This window comes from Sceloporus occidentalis, unplaced genomic scaffold, assembly GCF_023333645.1.
Source record: "Sceloporus occidentalis isolate IW3139 unplaced genomic scaffold, rSceOcc1.0.p SCAF_83, whole genome shotgun sequence".
NCBI classification, from domain to species: Eukaryota; Metazoa; Chordata; class Lepidosauria; order Squamata; family Phrynosomatidae; genus Sceloporus; species Sceloporus occidentalis.
Window position 1 is genome coordinate 2963326 of NW_028317063.1, and position 19930 is coordinate 2983255.

Here is a 19930-nt window from a genome sequence, read left to right on the forward strand (position 1 = left end):
GATTTCAAATGTATCGTATCCTCTGCCCACAATGTGCTGTTGTGTACATATAACAAGTATATATATATATATATATATATATATATATACTTAAGTGCCCCATGTAGCCTCCTTATCCAAGTACTTTAATATACATTTGTTAAATTACTTCCTGTTACAGAAGTTGCAGCTCCAGAGCTGAAGTGCAAAATATGGTCCATGATCTGGTGTTTTGCTCCACTGATTGGCTGTTTGAATAGGCAAATACATTATTATTATTATCTTTTATTTATATAGCGCCAACAGTTTACACAGCGCTTAATAGAATACATATATTCAAGGGGTTTAACGAGACGAGAATAGACAGACTGTGACAAACCGATACATTAGGTGCAGAGACCCCGGCTCGCAAGCTTACAATCTTGGGGTGATTCTGCAGAAACCCTTCATGATCCCACGATCCTCTGCTATTTAAAAGCTAGTGGAAGCCCCTTGGAGATGGGAACATGGAACTTGATTGCTTCAGGTCACGTGACCAGCGTGCAACATAATCATGTGAAAATTGCTACAACGTTGAGTTTCTGCCTTTTACCCCCTTGCATTTATCATTAGTACCCCCAAGCCTTCATCCTTTCAATCACACCCCTCCAAAACCTCATTCATTTCATGTAGTTTTAATGGAGAACATTTGCTTTTCTTTTAAAAACAAGGACATTTTGAAGCGGCCTCGCACTTTTGGCTGGCAGTGTGTATTTATCATTTGATGTAGGTTAGTTTACTGAATAAAACCCTAAAATGTAAGTTTTGAAGAAGGGGACTGATCAAGTTAACTGGGTTTAACTGTTTGACTTCTAGTTTTTAAATTGCCCCTCACACTGAACGTCACCTGCCATTCCTCATCTCCATTTCTTACTTACATGCTTTAAAAAAAAAAATCTTGTGGCCCAGTACAAACCTATAGACCATGTCCCACCACCCTGCCCCCGGCTCCCACCACCCTGCCCCCGGCTCCCACCATGGCAGATCAGGGAACACAGACCCCGTACATAGGTATTGGTTGGAATGGCAGCCCCTTTTAAAGCAACCCCAAGCTTGGTTATTCCACAAAAATTGGACTTTTGGTCCAGAACCAAAGTCTTCCGTATGATCCGTGCAGAACAATATCGGAGTCGCTGTTTTATGGCAATTTCCTTCTCAAATAACGAGCAATGGAAAGTTCCAACATCAATTAAGCAACAGTTCAAAAACCCCAACCTATCCAATAACAAACAAACTGACCTAAAAGCAACATCAAGAGCAAACATAGTAACAAAATGCATCGGTCATTTTATTTAGAAAAATACTTTAAATATAAAGAGCATTATCACTGAAAGTATATTTTTCATCATGAAACTATTCTAGGAAATTAAGATATCATCATTCTAGTGCTGATACTGCCCATTGCTTCACATCTGTGGGGCAATTGGGGTACCTCTGGAGCGCCTCAGTGACTTGGCTGTTGTCTAGAAGCAGCTTCATGAGTCTGTATTCTTTCTGGGAACGGACAGACAAACCCTCCATTGGTTTTATCAACTCCAGCTGCTGCAAATGTTCAAACGCCTGAAAACGAAAACCAAGCACCCATCAGATTTTTGGCACCCATCAGATTTTTGGCACCCATCCGAATCGTCTTTTTCGAATAGCTTTTAAAAGAAACAGACAAATGCCAGCGATAAAAACCGTGATAAGACTGCAATGTAATACCACCAATATCCAGCAGAGGGAGCTCTGCACCATCTGAAGATTTAAAGAAGACCAATTAGATTGCTATAAACTGAGTGTTACTCGCCTGCACAGAGAATAGTTTTATGATGTCATAAAAAAAAAAAAAAATACCATAATGCCCAACAATAATGGCTCTTGGGTTTTTATGGGCTATGTGCAAGAACCCTTACTGGTCATGTCTGGCACGAGACTTCCTATAAATTAAGTTACAAAAAAAACCCCCCAAAAAAACTTATCCCATGATGGCGCTATAATATCAATCAATCAATAAGTCACGGTCTGCCCTGAATCAGACTTGCCTTAACCCAAAAGTCGGGACCTAACCCAGTGGACAGGGGCAGCCGTACATTTTCTACACCCCATAAAGTGTCAAACGCTAGTCTTCAGCAACAATGTTTCTCTTATATGTTCTGAATGCTCCGGCCCATCAGCTTCTTAAATATTCACAGGCGTCTCCGTAATCTGACTACATTGATCTACGTAACACAACAGAAGCAGGTGACAGACAAGAGGGCACTTCAGCTTTGCAAGATGTAAGAAGAAAAGCTGGCAGGGGATGTTTGTTTACAACCAAAGCGAAGTCCTTAAAAGGTCAAGATAATGAGAGGTAACGAGTAGCACTCAAGACAAAGGAACAGGTGAATATTTGGACATAATGAGGCAATCATTAATGACCCATAAACTATTGTATTTCAGCACTGTTTGTCCTCGAGAGCCACAAATTCAACAGCATAAAGAAATCCTGAAAAAGTCCTGATTGGAGCTCTTTGCGGTCGGTTTTAAGCAGACCGTGTTAAGAGGATCATGGAGGTCTCCAGAAGTCAACCTGGATGTCTCATAGGGGTTGTGAAGGAGATTCATAGTTACTTTTCTCACCCTTTTAAAACTTTGGACCCCTGGTATCCAATTTCTCAAAAACTTCTTGGCTCGTTTGGCTTTTAGTTATAATTTCCAAAGATGAAGGAAGCCAGCATAGCGATTATTAAAGGGGGAAGCCGAGGGTGTGAGCGACAAACACATGCAAAACTTTACAAGACCATATTCTTACCTTCAGTATAACAGGTTTCTCAAAGTTATAGACAGAATGAGCCTTCCTCTGGATGAACTTCTGGAATTCTGTAATAACAAAACAGCCAATCAGAAATAAGAGGGGTTACCTTGAACACAATATACTTGTTTATCTGTATCTTTTGTAAATTCACCAAAACTAAAAATAAATCAGTGGGGGGCCTCATATGAATTTATCTTGAGATCCCTCAAACAAGTTGTGTTAGTTCTTTACTTCATAAATCATCTCTTCTAGCTGACGTAATCTCAGGACTCGACTACCCTTTCTGCACGATGATACATATTCCTTTGTGGCTTTTAATGCGGGGCTGCGGACTGGGGTCCCTCTGTGTTGGATCTGTTTTTGCATTTTCTGATTGGCAGGCAATTTCTAACAAAGGAAAGGAGTTAAAAAACAAACAAACAAACAAAAACTATGTACCATTGTGGACCATCTGGAAATTAAACGGTTCTCCGTCGTAAATGTCTTGCAAGTGTTTCATGGCTATGATTAGGCACAGTTCTAGAACAGACAGACCTGGGGAAAGAAAAAAATGAAATTAAAGTGTTTTCATCCAGAACCAGTTCTGATATATTTTGATGCTACAGAAATAATCCCAGGACCGTACTCCTCCCACGTTATGAATATCCCAAGCCGACAAACACTTGTATGTTTTAATTTCTTTATTTCTTTATGCGCCTGAAATAATATACGCTAAAGAGCAACCGGCCAATTAGAACTCACCGTGCAAAATATTTGCTTTGGAGTCCATTCTTCGAAGTCTAAAAGCCTCCAGAAAGTCTGCCGCGTTCAGATGAGGATGAGATACGTTTATACGACACAAGGCGAGCAACTATTAATACAAGACGTAATTGTTAACAGATTGTGGAAAAAAACAGAAAAAAAGAAAATGATGCAATTTCACTTTTTAACTAATAACCTCGATGTTACATAAAGGGGCTATCAATGTTGGACTTCATCATTCCTTCCGACCTTTAAGAATAGTAAAGGGTCTGTTCCAGATAATATATAATGTTCAAAATAATAATAATAATAATATAATATAACTGATAATAATAATATAATTATACACACATATCTATCCAGATCAATACATAGAATGTAGAATTCCCAGTAAATCGTAACGCCGCTCCTTCTCACTATTTGCTTGCAAAACTAACAGGGATCTTGCAAGAAACGTCGTTAAAACGGCTCTAATTGCTTTCAGGGATTTCAAACAGTTTCTTTTAAGCCTGAAGATATATATATATATATATATATATATATATATATATATATATATATACACATATACATATATGTTATATCTCTGGGTAAAGGCAATCACTGGTGTAATGAAAGCACGGACACGGTACGGAGCAATTTCCAACTTATTTTACTAACCAAGAGCATATGCAGCGATCGCACATCTTTTGTAGCGTTGAACTGTTTTTGAAGAACCTCTTCCACGGTTTTGTTTTCTAGCAGACTCTAGAAGACCAGAAAGAATAAGGAGAAAAATAAAGACAACAATATACAACACGTCTGCCTTCCACATTATGCCCCAGTCCGTTTTCTTGGCTTTCAACAAATGTATTGGGCCTTTACAGTTTCTAGATAATGTGCTATAAATTAATACTTTTAGGCATACGAGATCTGGAGAAACTATGGAGTCACCAACCTATTGCCTTGAACATTTGACAGCCTATTTATTCAGGATGACAGCAAAACCACAAATTGAACTGAATTTGGCAAATAAATCATCAGATTCACCGTTGTTCAAGATGTGTTCGTGAAGAACTCAATCGGAAAAGTTCAGCACAAACAGGAAACTTTGGGTTTGGATTTTAGACCGGAGAGTTTCCCCAAGAAAATATATTTTTTTATTCACATTCATTTACATTTTCAGTCTGCAAGTCCGCGAACTTTGCCGAGCTTCATGGAAAACATTTAGCGTTACCATAATCGTGTTTCCGTTGGCCTTTTAGGCAGGTTTCTTAGCGTCGGCCTGCCACGTTACCTCTATGTTTTTATTCCAGCTCTCTGCAAACTGCGTGTCGGGGAAATCGGAAGGCAGAGAAAGCTGATCCTGAAATAGTTCTAAATATTGGGAAAACTTAAAGGAGTTCAGCAAGTGGATCTGCCGGTGAGAAAACCTCGACTTCACTCTCTTCTCGAGCAGCTCCATGACGTCCTCCAAAGACAAACAAAACGGACTGATGTCATCATTCTGAAAATATTCTTCATTTGGTTAAATCTAAAGATACACAGTAATTACTGACATTAAATACAGAGACTCCATCGCTGCTCAGGGCACATTTTTTGTTCTACCCTTACCGATTGATCCGGTGCAATTAATGTTTTGGACAACTGCCCCTTAGTGATCAAATTGCCAGGAAGGTTTTTATTTTTTTTATTTAAAACCACTTATTTAGTTATCTGTCCCAAAGATCAGGTAAGAGTTAGGTGGGGGCAAAATAACAAAATATAGAACATTTAATGGCAGGAGATGTCATTTATAACACCATAGACAAAAACAACAACATTCTGGAAGCAGAGAGCAGAACGAGACAACTCACCAGTCGGCAGGTGAGTCCGATGACGGCCACGGGGGTCTGTGCCGATTGCGCAATGTCAAAGAGGTTATAAAGCAGAGTCTGGTTCTTGTGACTGGCAAACAGGTCAAACTCATCCAATATAAACAGCACCGGACAGCTCCGCGTACGATCACCTGCGAAGAGATCGCTGGATGCTGAATGTGATCGCACAACGAGGAGTCTGGTACAAGCTAGGATTTTTTAACAATACAGGATTCACAATCGCCCAACAAACTACACCAGCGAACGACGAAGACGGACTATATCGTCTCAAACAAGACCCCAAGCTCTGGATGCTCACGTTGTGTAAAGGCGCGTTCTTTATTGGGGCTCACCGGTCCAGATTGAAAAGCGAGCCTTCAGTGGCAAGTCTGTAAAGTGCCGGACCAGCCAGTCAAGGTTTTTCAGTCCAAATACAGGCTGATCCACTCCAAGGATCTCCACATCTGGCCCTCTGCTTTCAGTAAATGCATTCAAGAAGCTATTTTAAAATATCTATATGTAAAAGTGATCAATAAGGACAGACCAGATGGGCTGATTTGCCCGTCTAGTCCACTATTTTGTTTCTAGTTCTTTGTGTTTGGAAGATGAGCTTAATTAGAGCGCATGGAATCTGCACTGACGTCCCAGAAGGTCCCGCGTGGAACTGCTACGTAAACCTAGGTTCTCCTGGTGGACTTAAAATAAAGTTGCTGTTACTTCAGCGCAATCACATTTACCTTTTTTTAAGGCTTCGAGAAGGAACGCAAGGTTTTCAGCAAAGCTTCCCTGTCCGGAAAAACAATATTTAAAAATGTACGCATTGTGAAGTACTACGTGACGAATTAAAACCTGTTATAATTGGAAACAAACTAAATATATCATAATTTTTAGACCTGGTATGTGTAACCAACACCCTTAAAGCAAGATGGACAAAATGTGCTTTTCTTTTAAAAAACCAATGACATGTCTAAGCGACCCCAAACTTTTGAATGGTAGCGTATAAAGTTCTCTAATAACCTACTTGTGCCGCAGCTACCATTCTGGGTCATTGCACTCAAAAAACTTAAATCAAAATGGGAAGGTAAATAAAAATAAATCAACTTACAAATACTCTGTCCCCAACTACGTTTTCTAAATTCAGCTGTCTGGTAATTTCCTTTAGAGCTATTTTATCGTTAGTTTGTAACAGACCTGAAAACAAAGACAAAAAGTTAGAATTCAGAAATAGGACAAGATTATAACAAAGAAACTAAAATCATGACTTTGCCAACATCAAAGTGAAACTACATCAAAACATTCATTATACCCCCCCCCAAAAAATGGTATAAGAAAGTAATAAGTAATCGGATGTCGTAAGCATGCGAGGACCGTGAGGGTGTGTGTCTGTAAGTAAGTGTGTTAGAGTGTGTGCAAGTGTGTTAATGTTTGTGTGCTTATGTGTGTGTTAGTGTGTGCTTAAATGCCTGTTAACGTGTACGTTTGTTTAAGTAAAACAGCCCCGGTAATGGAACACGTGTGTAACGCTGTTCTATTGTGCTTTTCTGGCATACCATTGAGAAGAACTTGCAGCGCGTTCTCCTTTATTTGACCGATCTTCAGGATCTCTTGTAAGGCATCTTTTAATAACTGGAAAACATGTTATAACAAAGTGTTACAAGTCACTGCCGCCTGGTGCCCCACTCCGTGGCCTGGGGGGGCCGAACGCTATCAAAAGCGACCCAGACTGTATGAGAACCGGAGTCCTGCCGGCTCAGCTACTCCATGAGATCAACCCACCCGGCAAACACAGACATCGACAGAGATCTTTTACTCCGCTGTCCGCATACCCTACATTTACTGCAAACGTTGAGAGTGTTATGTGGTTTGGTTTTTTTGTTTGTTTCCTTATATTTTTTTCGTTTAAGTCCTTTTTCTATTTGGCTGGTTGATAATGTTCTTACTATGGTGTTAGCTCTACATAAACCGCTTTCAGAAAGAAACTGAAAGGCACTCGCCCTTCCCTGTAGAGGAATGTGCAATGCTCTGCAGAGCCGCCTGGCTCCATCTCCTCCACAGCACAGTCCGGACCCTCGGTGGGCTCCATTCTCAATCCTGCTGAGAGGTGAAAACACGCTGGGGACACCCGTGTCCCAGACACATGTGCGGGTGAAAGCAAGATAAAGCACACATGTGCGGTCCGACTACCAACAGCAATCAGGACACCAGTGAAGTGAACACCGTTTGCTTCACTGATGCCTGAAAACCAAACAAGGTGGTAATGACTGTCCTTTAAGATGAAAAAAAAAGAACTGGGGAGGGTGGTAGATGCATGCAATTGCCTCCCATCAGAAGTGGTAGGGCGACTAGATGGGCAGATGGGGTTAATCCGCCGACAATTACTTTTGTTTCTATGTTTGAATTATTTCAAACGACAATGAAAGCAGCAAAAGAACAAGAGACACCAATCATGAATTCTTACCATGCTCTTGCCGGATCCCACGGGACCAATAATCACAGCAGAGTTACTCTCCCCGTGAATCACTGTTCTCTTCAGAAGCTCAACTAAGTGCCTAAAATTATAATAACAAAGGGATCAGATCCTGAGCGTGAAGTCTCAAAATAGCACAAAATACAGAAAAAAAAAACAGCCAACCGAGATTCATCATCTCCAGAGAGATTAAGAAAAAGTGACAGTTCACCTGGAGCCGCGAAATGAGTCAAATATGTAAAATGTAAGAAAAGTACCTAAACCTGCGGTTAATTTTACTAGGTGTTTGGGGGGGGGGGTGTTACACACACACACACACATATATATATATATATATATATATATATATAACCCCAGAGAGCTTCCTAGGACGGTTTTATGGATCAGGTTAACGGAATACACACTTATGCTGAGATTCCACCCCGAATTTCTTTCCGTCGTGGCTTTGTTGAAGAAATCTCAGTCGCAGAGCGGCATGAACCTGAAACGGAAGAAAACCGTCCGTCACTAAACATTTAACAGAAGAGAAAATATTGTCAGGTAATTAAACCGGACTCCAAATCCGTCCCAGATTTCATCGGGTTACCAAGATATCACCCGCCTCCCCCGGTCTGTTCTAACGGAAGATAAACCCCTGTCATTTGCGGATATTAAATGTCGGAGTTCTGGGCGCTCTGATATAAATAAAGCGTCAGCGCAGCGACAGCGTATCGATTATCTATTCCATTGTCGAAGACGCAGCAGAGTCTAATTTTTTACTGAATGCAGGAAGATAATTTCAAGGCTTTGCCGTCAGTGAGTTACGGCGCCTTTGGTTTATGAAGAAGGGGCTAGAGATTGGTGAAACTGCTCACTTTGTCATCATTGGGCAATAATTGTTAAGAGGTTAGAATAGTTCAAATTAAAAAATAAATATATATTTTTTAAATATATAAACAGGCAGATTGGCCCGCTCTAAATCAATAAGTCATCTTCTAGCAGCAATACGTTGGCCCAAAACTTTATTAATTAAGTTTGATTAGATTTTTGATAGAAGGGTCATTATATCAGTTTTTAGCTTAATTACTCCTAAAATGAGGCCGGTATACTTGCGCTGAAATGTAATATGTTTCTTTTTATTTATTACACTTTTTTTGGGGGGGGGGGGGGTCGTGGCAATAGTAGGTTTGGTAAACGAGATAGAAATTATATATCCAGAAAAGCCTCACCTGGGAAATACATTCTCCGATAGGGAGCACTTTGTCCTTACTCTTCCTTTTACTCATTACGTGAACGATTTCACAACCTTTTAAGGAGAAATAGAGGAATATTAGTACTTAAATCAGACCTTGACAGGCATCAATTCCATTTGATTAACACATTTGGGGAGTCACTGCATAGACTCTCGGTGATGGGCTATGATGATGGGTTAATGGGTTAATATTTCCAGGATCAGCTCATTTACAAAGTTCCCAGGTATGGTAACGGTCCGGTTCTATCCTCCCAGTGCTTTGGGATAGCTGCAATCTGTACTGTCCCAACAAATCAGGACTGTTGGTGGCTATGACACCAAGAGGCTTCATTATTTCTTGAATAAAAACATGATTGTTCCTTAAAAGAAAGTTAGAACGCCCCAATAAGTCTTCACCATGAACACGGCTTGAAAGAAAGCTTGCGATCGCCTTCTGTATGAGTTCAGGCAGCTTCGTTATAATAAAAAGCCAGTAAAATAAAAAATTCTAAAGAATATTGGAATTTGCAAATATTTCCCAGTGGAAATGTCAGGTGGGATTATCAGAAAAATAGAAGTTTCTTTTAAGCGGAGCTCCGCGGAGAATTCTTATCTGACATAATCTTGGGGTTTACAGCAAAAAAAAAAAAAAAAAAAGCCATGCTTTGTAGTCCAATAAACAGAACAGAAAAGGTTATTTATTCACCCGCAATTTAAAGGAGAATCATCATCTTTAAAGGTTTTCTCCAGCTTACATTTTTTTAATCAATGAAGTTGCCGTAGAGATAAAAATATATTGGCCGTAAATCCCGTCCTGGTTACTTATGTTAATATTTGCAAAGGGAAATATTTGGGGACGATCCATTTGTATTTTGATGTTGTCGTGTAAACGAACACATTCGTTTTTAAACACTTAATTGTCATGTAACAAAAACGGTCGTTGATGCAGAAATCTCCTTAAATGTTTTTATGCAACTACACCTTTGGAAGAAACAATAAAATGACGGATCTGCAAAGGTTCGTTTTCTTATAGGACACTCCAGCCATCGTTTGCCCTTTAATGCAAATTTAGTGTCTTGGTGTCCCCTAAGCGAATGGATTTATCCGTTTCCTCTCCCCGACAGCAAGTTGCCGGGCGCCTGATATACTTACCTCCAGTCAGATCTAGCGCTGGCTCAGCCAACACTGTAAGCCAGGGGTGTCCAACCTGCGACCCCCCCAGCTGCTGCAGGACTACATCTCCCATAATGCTCTTTCAGCTAAGGGACAGGCTGAGGTGTATGGGAGATGTAGTCCTGCCGCAGCCGGAAGGCCGCAGGTTGGACACCCCTGCGGGTAGGCTGATCAAACTGCAGCCTTACTGAAGCTCAAGCTGATAAGCGTGATGGGAGTTGTGGCCCACAAGAGTGGGTGCCATAGAAAAGCAAAAGGCTGGCATACCGAAAACGTATCTTTTGTTATCGGTCTTTGCATAATGGATTATCGTTTAACCCTTTACCTTCTGCGTGTCTACCTTGCCCTATTATGTGTGCTGTTGTGCAGTGAAACCTGGTATGTAGTGTGTCGTGCATTTAAATAATATACAAAAACCTATGTAAATGGGGTGTGTAATCTGGGGATGCAGCGAGAGCTGAAACAACGTATCCACTAAATCAATAATTAAAATAGTTGCCGGTGACTAAGTATTGATTGGTTGGTCCTGGGTGCAGCATGCACTATTGTGTTAAAGTTCAGCTTACTTCAGACGATACTTAGCTGAGTGGAGAAGACGTACCATTCCTCGGGCTCCTGTAAGGTATGTATTAATTGCCTCCGACCCTTCGGTCTGATCAGGTCCCTAATCTCTCTCTTATCCCATCGTTAACCCCTTTCGACTTCCCTGTCTGCACCCCCCCCCCCTTCATATGATCTGGTCCACCATCATTAACTCCCCCTGTCCCCTCATTAACCCCCTCTGGTCTGCAAATTTTATAAAATCCCTCGCATCCTTAAGTCCTATCCAGTCCCCAGTCTCTCTCTCTCTCTCTTATCCCATCATTAATGCCCCCAGTCCCTTCATAAAAGCCCCCCAACATTTGTATTATAAATACATTTTGCAACCAATCCTAAGAGACATGGAGAGGTTGGTAATGAGCGTTACGAATGAATATATTTTGTGGTATTTTGGTCACTGAACCGGTTTGGAGACGATTTTTAGAGCAAAATATTAGAAAAACATTGTTTTAATGTATTATTCATACTAAACATTGGACTTTACAGTAAAAATTTAACTCTATCTGTCGTTGAATAAAAAATCTATAATTTGTGTCGGTGCATGGAAAAACTTAAAAGAAAATTAATCATGGGTAAAAATGCTCAAAAAGTCTCAGGTTTTTGGGTACAAAACACCCTCAGTAAAGATGGGGTTAAAGCGATGGCTGGAGAGAAGAATGTATCAAATGCAGTCACCCTTGCAAAGGAGCATCAAGGGAGGAAAGAGGGACTGTCTCTTATTAAGAGGGACTCCTGGGAGCTATGTTGTTTACCTAACATTATCATAGCTTCTAGGAACTACAACTCCCATCACTATAAGTAAGCAGCAGTTACTTGCCCCCCACAGTAGCCCCCATCTCACCCACCTGTGGGCTCTGTGCTCCCAGAGATGCGGTCTCCAGCATGTGCCTCCTGTTACCCCGCCCCCCTCCGGCTGTTTCCCTGGCAACCAGAGAGGATCCTGGAAGAGACTCTGCCAGCCTTCGGTCACTTCCGGGTTGCCCTGCGCCCTGGTGCATTGTGGGTCCCCGCCTCCCCCCGGCCTGTCAGGGACATGCGCAGTCGGAAAACTCCCATCTTTCTCCCAACAAGCCAGAGAGCCAGGGGCAGCTGAGGGAGAGCCGGACTGGGGGCGCCGCGGGGCACGATTCCCAGTGTCGGGTTGCAGGTGTTAGAGAGGCCGATCCCCGCTTCCCTCCGGCTCCCACCGTGATGCGGGGCGGACAGGCGAGGTGAGGAGGCCGGGGGGGGGAGGGCTAGCTCACCGGGCCTGGGCCGCACACTGAGAGGAGGAAGAGCCGCAGCCTGACACGAAGCATTAACTGCGGCCCCCCCATGAGCCTGGGACGGGCGCCCTACCCCGGCAGCTGCTATAAGACCCTCTGTGCTGCCCTCCTCGGGGGCAGGATTACAGTGCCCCTCAGCAGAGGGGGCAGATCTGCAGCCACAGGGTGAGTGGGGGGTCAGGGGAACTATCACTGGGGCAATAGGGGTGCAGAGGCCGGTATCACTGGGTTAGTGGGCTGCAGGGGCAACAATTAGTGGGTCTGGGGGCTATCAGAGGGGGTGGGCGTATTTGCACCAATCAGTGGATGTAGGGGGCTCCAGGGAAACAGTGAGTGGGGGGTACGTGGGGAGCCATCAGGATAATTAAGATATAAATACCCCTTAGGGGTAATTTGGGGTGTAGAGGCAACCGTTGCTGGAAGAGTTTTGGTTCAGGGGGCAACTTTCAGCTGGTGAGTGAGGGTACCTGTCAGATCACACGCTTTGACATGTGAGGGCGAGTGGGCTGGGGATCCTCCACTTGCGTGGGATGAGTGAGGACACTTCACTTAATCCCCGATCCCCTCGTTATTCGGCCGAAGTGACCCTCGTTGTGTCATCTAGCTGTGGATACTCCGTAGCGTTAGTCTCTGCGTGTAGATGCTGTATGTTGTATGTTGTATGTTATGCGTGTTGTGGCTGGGAATCCCTGCCGCCCGTGTTTGTGACGTGTTCTTTTTGTATTAATAATATGTATTTTTGGTGATATATTTTGTCATTTGCCGGATATTTGATGATTACGTTGATTTGACCCGCTTGGTTCTGAAGACGATGCGAGTTCGTATTAAGAAGGACCTGTAGATCGTTGGGGGGTTTTTTTTGGGGGGGGGTCTGGAATTTTTTTTTTTATTTATAAATTATTTTTTGGAGGTGGAATGTATTTTTGTTGCGTGTTTTCTACAGTATTTTCTACAGTATTTCTGAAAAGTTTCCCTGGTTTGAAGTTTATCGGATTATCCCTGAATTACATGGCGTTTTTGGCATAAACTACCATCGCTGTCACCTTTTTGGGCGGGAATCAGCGTTTTTTGTGGCCACAATCTGTTATCAAATCAGAAATGCTCGTTTCATTGCAATTTTAGATAATTTTTTTAAAATCTGTAATTATAACATGTATGACACAGCACGTGTTTTATGTAATCCAGGATAATATGTATGACACTTTGCATGTTTTTGTCCCCGTGTTTATAACATGTATGATGCAGCACATGTTTTTGTTCCTGTGATGTGTAGTAAACGTGATTGTGATTCTTGTTGCGTATCCCCGGAGCGTTCAGCAGGCTGTAGGTGTGAAGCGATAGATTTGTCGTTATTGTATGAATGAAAAGTGCCGACCAGCCCTGCTGGTAATACTTCACTTGGTGCCTTAGATGATCTTTCTGATGTTCATGTTGATTTGTTAATCCTGGGCGCGTGTTTCAGGAGGACCCCTTCAGGCTGTTTAGTGATTGGACTATCTAGGGCTCTATTCACTAAGTGGTGAGTCATCCGGAGAACCCGCTTCACTATATACCCCAGTGAGCTGCTGCTGCTGGGAAATCTGGATCTGCCCCGTATAATGTATTATTAAAGCAGTGACATTTCTCCATCCATTGAATTATGCATTATACAGGGCCAGCGTAGCCTGCTAGCTGGAGAAGCTGTCCAGTGACTGCCCGTCATAATAAATAGGGAAGCGAAGGGCCGGTGTGAGGTCATGTGATCATTCTCATCGGTGATTCTGTACACATGGCTTGGCGTGTGGATATTAACCCTTAAATATTCCTAATGTGTGAAAGAAACCGAATCTGGGAAGTTTGGAAAGGCATACAAAGATCTAACGCTCCAGGAAGTACCGTATAGGAAGCGAACAGGTGCATTATGGGAAGGGGAATGGAATGGAATATATAATGATTATTTAAATCATTCGGCTGCTAGCTACCGGTCTGTAGGGGTTCATAGGCCTTGGAAACGGGCCCTGGGGAGGCATGTGTTGGAGTAACGGGGGGGGGCATAAAAACAATGGCTTGGAGTGGAGGAAGATTAAAAGACCGAGGCGTGTGACGGAGACACTGTATTCCCCCCCCCCCCCCCCATCTCTCACTTGATCCGCTGCTCGTTATAGAAGTCCGGTAGAGTTTGGAAAGCACAGAACGTACGGATTCAAAGTGGAAGTGCGGTAACGGAGCCGGCAACTTAAATTAGTTATATTTTTTCAATACCCCCAGCCTTGTAAAAGAAGCTTTCTGAGGGCTGCCGACAGGGGGTCCCGCTCCCCGGCAGGGGGTCCGCTCGCCCGTGGTTGCTCATCACTAAATGCACGTGTAGTGAAGTATTTACCAAGACTGCTTGAGGGGATTGTAACTTCCCTTCCCAGCTGGAGCCAAGAGAGATGATGTCACCGCCAGCCCCTGCTCTCAGCTGATTGGCTTAGACATGAGCTGACATCATCGTGATCATGGTATTTGGGTGCATTTATGTCTTCCATACAGAGGTTATTTGTAATATAAATCCTATATAAATAGCCGTCTTGGGTGTAAGCCTTTTGGGGCCACCAGTGACATCAACGTATTCACTAAATATTTGTGGCTGTAAGTGTGGAGGAAGAATCTTCACGGCACGGGGTACCAGCGCTACGTTTTTTGGATTTTTATTTTCCTTTTTCTTCCTTTTTTCGGTTAAACTCTTCAAACGATTTGGAGCTGCAGATTTACGGCCGGTCCTGCTTTAATAAATACTAGAACGGGTCGGCGGGATAACGATGCTTATTAAATCTCCGTGTAACGAAACCCATCATTTTGGGTCTATCGCCCACCCGAGCGCGCCGTACACTGAGCTGCCGCCTTCGGTGGGCTTCCTTTAGGATAAGACAGGTTCTGGCGCGCTCTATAAAGCGCGCAGGAATTATATCTGAGTCATTCCGGCCCCCGACAACGTCTATTTTATATTTAGATGAATAAAACACGTTTTCAAGGCCTCCCGCGAACGCTTCCTTGTGGTTTGTTGAGCGCCTGACAGACAGCTCGCCTTTTAAATGTTCCCGAACCAGTAATTGGGCGCCCGATTATGGAGATATAATACAATAGAGCGCGTTTCTGTCTCTCGAGCCGTTTAACGCTTTGCAGGAGCCTGGTTATTTTTTGTGTATTCGCTTTTTGGGCTGTAACCGATCAGGTTTAATGACTTCATCCGACTAAATAAAAGCTAAATGATGTCCGCCCCCCCCCCCCCTAAAGAAATGTATGCATTGTAGACCCGGTGGAGTACATGGTGTGTGTTAGTCCTCTGATCTTGACGTGGGATCCGGTAAAGGCTGTGCTGTTTGATGACATCATGATCGTTTGGGGTTTTGACCCGTGTTGGGTTCCGCTGTGACGCAAGTCGATCTGTCCGGTGTCTGTGTGTCTTTCTCCGGTGCAAGGACCATGTCTACCAAATAGATGACCCAGATAAACCGGTTTGCTCCTCTACTTCGTGAGCCGTTAGGAAGGGCCGACGCTCGCAGGTTAGCTAGAATTTGAAGGGCTGAGCTGGCCCTGATTAACACAATGAGTAAAGAGACTTGAACACAATCTGACTGATTTAACTATACATTATGCAGGGCCAGCCAAGCTCCTCCAGCAGCAGCAGCTCCTCACCAGGGTTGGCCTTCTGAATATATAGAGAAACACAATTCTCCAGGTGACTCTCGCTTTAGTGAATAAACCCCAAGGTCCTTCTATCCCAAAACAGCCCGACGGGGCACTTATACGTTTGGCCGGTATAAGCGGAATGTCCCGTTCCTGCTGAAATATACACTCTGGATTAATAAATGTATATTAACGTCAGGAAGTAGAAACCACAACTCTTCTGCAAACTGTCCTGTCCGCTCGCCCTTTAGTGAATAAACCCCAAACGAGAGCTCGGTCATTAGAAGGTGTTGCCCGTTACCTCCTCTTCCAAGCTAGCGAGCGCGGATACGATAACGTCCCAACTTGTTCACCTGAATACGTTATTTTGGGGTGGGAATTGGCCTAAATTATGAATTCTCGGTTCACTAAGAGGCAACTTTTCAGCAAGATTTTTTTTTTTATTATTTTTTGGTCGTTTGGCCGGAATACAGGCTCGAGGAGGCGAGTTTTCCCGGGCAGGGATACCTGGCACCTGAAAACTTTTGTAAATGCGTAGATCTGGATGATGACGTATAGAACGTGCAGCTCTGCGGAGCATCTCGGGTGTAGCGGGGGTGAGCCGGTAGTTCAGGGGTTACCATGGTAAACGTACAATTTGCTTATCATTACCGTTCAATTGCACATTAGGTGTTGAGCCAAATGCACAAAATCCTGCAGCCCCGGGTCAGTCCGTCTCCGGCAGCCTCTAAGATTGATGGCGCCTTTTTATATATATAATATATAATATATATATATATAGATAGATAGATCCCATGCATGGAACATATATATAATATTTTTAATTTTTTATTATTATTTTTATTTTTTTAGTGAATGCCTATTTTTTCCCCTCATTCAAACATGGGTATTGAGCTCTGTTAGATAAATCATAAATGGGGTTTTTTTGCTGATAGGCACATATTTTTCCAATATTTACATAAATGTAATGACTTCGTTTTTTTTTTTTTATTATTAGATATTGAACACTTTTTTTGTCATCTATACCAAATATACTTAACATTTTTTTTTTATTATTTATTTATTTTTCTAAAGCATATTTTGCGGTGCTCGGCCGCGCTCAGAAACCAAAATCCAAAAAAATACAACAAGCTGGGCCTTTCTCTGAATCTTCCAAGAACTGTAAAACTGCTATTGCCGGTATCCATTCCGGGGGCCGCTGTCACGAGGACTATTTTCCTTCTCTCTAAACTCAATCCCGTTAAACCTTTTGCAGATTAAAGTGAGAAATCTAAAGACCTTAATATAGTTTTCATCATTTTTGCAGATGTTCATGAATAAATTCTTCCTGTGTGTTTGTGAAATAAATGTTTTCGGCGCGGATGAAGAACAAGATATTTAAATTCCACTTCCATGGAAAAAGGTGAGTTAAACCCGCTTTCTTAGACTTTAATTATTTTTTTTATATATATACCTATTGGGAAATCTTCTAGTAGCACATTTTGGGAAATGCGATCCGATTATTGCCAACCGGTGATGTACATGGTGAAATACATTAGTTCCCTCGATGCTCTGGTCTAACGAGTCACGTGAAAGCTCCTGTAATAACCGTAAAATCATCTAAAACAATCACATTATCGCGATGATGGAACACTTTTAGGTAACAGGTTTGCTTTCATTCAACGGAACCCTTCTGAGAAGTGATTTCATTTGGACGTCTTCATACTGAGGTCGGCTATTTACTCCATTTTCAGTGAATGTTTCCAGGGACCGAACAGTCATTGAAATTCGGGTCATATTCTGACGTTTAGCCGCACGGAAGCGGTGTCAGATATTGGCTGGTTTTTTGTTTTTTTTTTGATGGAGCGATGATCTCTTATTCTGAATATAATTGCAGGGAATTGAGCTCCTTTGCAAATGTTACTCGGTTCTGGAAGTTGGTAGCTCTGAATCACACGCTTCGGGAAAACAAACTTTTGTCAATTTTTTTTTTCCTGATAAATGTGATTATGAGTATTCCTGAATTAAATTTCAGGTGTCCAAATAGGGATGCGTTTGTTGGTGTCATGGCAGTTCCCGAGGTGCCGATATAAGCGGTATGACACCCAAAAATCAGGACTGTTGGGTGGTATGTGCTGTGTCGGTGTTTGACATAACTAACCCCGTTTCTGAAAACTCTTCTAGCTCTTGCTTCTTGGTATGATCAGGTTAATTGTTTTTGGAGATTCTTGGTTTAAAAGGTCAACCGGTGGATTTGCTTATCGATTCTCCGCCTCGAAGCTCTCTGCCTTTTCCTCGCCCGCCCGTACAAAAGCTGATGATGTAAAAGGGCAGATCTGCTTTAGATATTTAAAGGGCTGGCTTTCTCATGGTGTCCCGTCAATCATTCACATCTTGAGACCCCAGAAAGTTGGCCGTTCATTCCAGGAGCACCGAACCTGCTACCTAACCAGGCTAATGAACCCGCGGTGCAGTTACGCCGATCTCCAGATTGATTATCCATTAAAAATATGCGATGCCAAAAGGTAGGTAGAGCATGGAGACCCTCGAGAGCCGGGCTCTTTAATGCCCCCTTAATGCCCCGAAATATCCAGCTTTCCATGCCTGGACCTTCTCAGTAGGCTGGAGATGACCACCTTCACTAAACAAGAGTGTAGCTGCGTGTTGGTACGTTTGTTTTTCCTTCGCTCGTTGCGGAGTATTCTTTTATTATGGATCAACCTCTGTATTTATTTCAAGGAAAGACAACATGACTGTAATTCCACACACGTGTGACGTGTACAAGGGCAAAGCTGCCGTCGGTGTGTGTATGCGTGTGTTTTCTCTCAATAGTGTGACCTATTTTCCTCCGAGCATAATTTCTATAGCAATAAGCAGGATATTTATAGTAAGTTGTTGAATGAAGTAGAAAATGTAACCATGTATATTTGTGCGGATCTCTAGTGATATCCTCCGCAAGAATGACTTATGATTTCTGGGAATTTTAGTTTTTGTAAAATAAAATAAATTATTTTATTAATATATTTATAAGATCATGTTTTGTAGCTTGGGTATCTTTTGAAGAATACATTTAAAAATACCTAAATATATAATTTCTAGATTGTAAACTCATTTGAGCAGCGACTTCGGATTGTTTAATACTCGTGTCATGTTTACCCATTGTACAGCGCTGTGGAATATGGTGGAGCTATATTATATAAATAATATGTATGTATCCCTTTAATTTCTCCTCCCCCCTCCTCCAAAGACTAAATCTGTGTTAAATTCTAATTTGAGCGGCAGAATCTAGCACATTAATTATTAAATTTGTTTACAAACCCTGTATCCTAATAAAAGAAAAAAAGGGCGGAGTATAAGACAACGCTACGGGGTGGGGGGAGGACTAAACGACTCCTTTTGCTTTGGGTGCCGTCATGTTCTCACTCACGCTCTCTCTCAATGTCTCCCTACCTTCTCCGCCGACCGCTTCCGTGTCCCTGTCTTCTTTTCCGCAGCTCTACTTCTTCACTCTTCTGTCCTCTCTATTCGTCCGCTTCTCTCTGTTATCCAGGTACTTCCGCGAAAGGGGTGGGCCTACACGCTCTACCTCGCCTCCTATTGGAGGAACGGGGGAGAGGCTGTCCCCGTGGTGCACACCGTGGCTCCTCCTTTTTAATGGAAGTACTCCAAGGGTACAAAATATTTCAGAGAAGCCTTTCCGCTCCTCTCTTTCCACGCGAATCCGTCTGCGATAATCCGATCCTTAGCAGCCGCTGCGATTAATCATTTACTATCCTATTCCTCGTGCGTTTGTGAAAAATGATAATATTTACAGAGCGGGGGTTAATATTTATGCGATAACAAGCAACTGCACTTACTGTCTGGCTTTTTACATAGTAAACCGCTCCTCGTGCATTCATGCAAAAAAAGAACGACCCAAGTAAATGCTGGCGGGCCCCAGACTTAACGCAGAGCTGGATAAAGCCCCCCCCCCCCCCATAGCGGCGAGACAGAAAGCCAACCAAAATCTCATTTATTGTGGAACATCCAGTTTTTAGCTCATTTGATCATGATGGTTGCTATTGAAGCCGTTGCGCGTTATTACAGTCTCTGAGACTGTGTCCATATGTTTCCAATTCCAGGCCCAGGAGGTCGTCTTTTCGTTTGGCTCTGATCTGACCCTGTAGGGCTAAAGGCATCCAGACCAGGTACCCAATGAGCCGCCACTTTGTTGGGTAA

At 42.7% G+C, this 19930-nt stretch overlaps 1 protein-coding gene across 1 annotated transcript; it reads right to left on the reverse strand.

The window, feature by feature from the left end:
- Positions 1-1395: 1395 nt before the first annotated feature.
- On the reverse strand, positions 1396-9102 carry LOC149285182 (origin recognition complex subunit 4-like). Its single transcript, XM_089495726.1, has 13 exons — positions 9046-9102; positions 8242-8318; positions 7829-7919; positions 6921-6996; positions 6476-6561; positions 6108-6156; positions 5371-5522; positions 4812-4985; positions 4196-4282; positions 3536-3644; positions 3233-3328; positions 2792-2859; positions 1396-1578 (listed from the first exon to the last, which is right to left on the reverse strand). Exons 1-13 carry the CDS (start codon positions 9100-9102, stop codon positions 1396-1398), a joined length of 1305 nt encoding a protein of 434 aa, XP_089351852.1.
- Between the last annotated feature and the right edge of the window lie 10828 nt (positions 9103-19930).

Coding starts and splice junctions, on each gene's coding strand:
- LOC149285182 (XM_089495726.1), bottom strand. CDS start 9,102: ATGAGTAAAAGGAAGAGTAAGGACAAAGTGCTCCCTATCGGAGAATGT. Junction 6,157..6,475: donor TAGTTGGGGACAGAGTATTT/GTAAGTTGATTT, acceptor TTTTCCGGACAG/GGAAGCTTTGCTGAAAACCT. Junction 4,283..4,811: donor GCTGGAATAAAAACATAGAG/GTAACGTGGCAG, acceptor CTGGTCTTCTAG/AGTCTGCTAGAAAACAAAAC.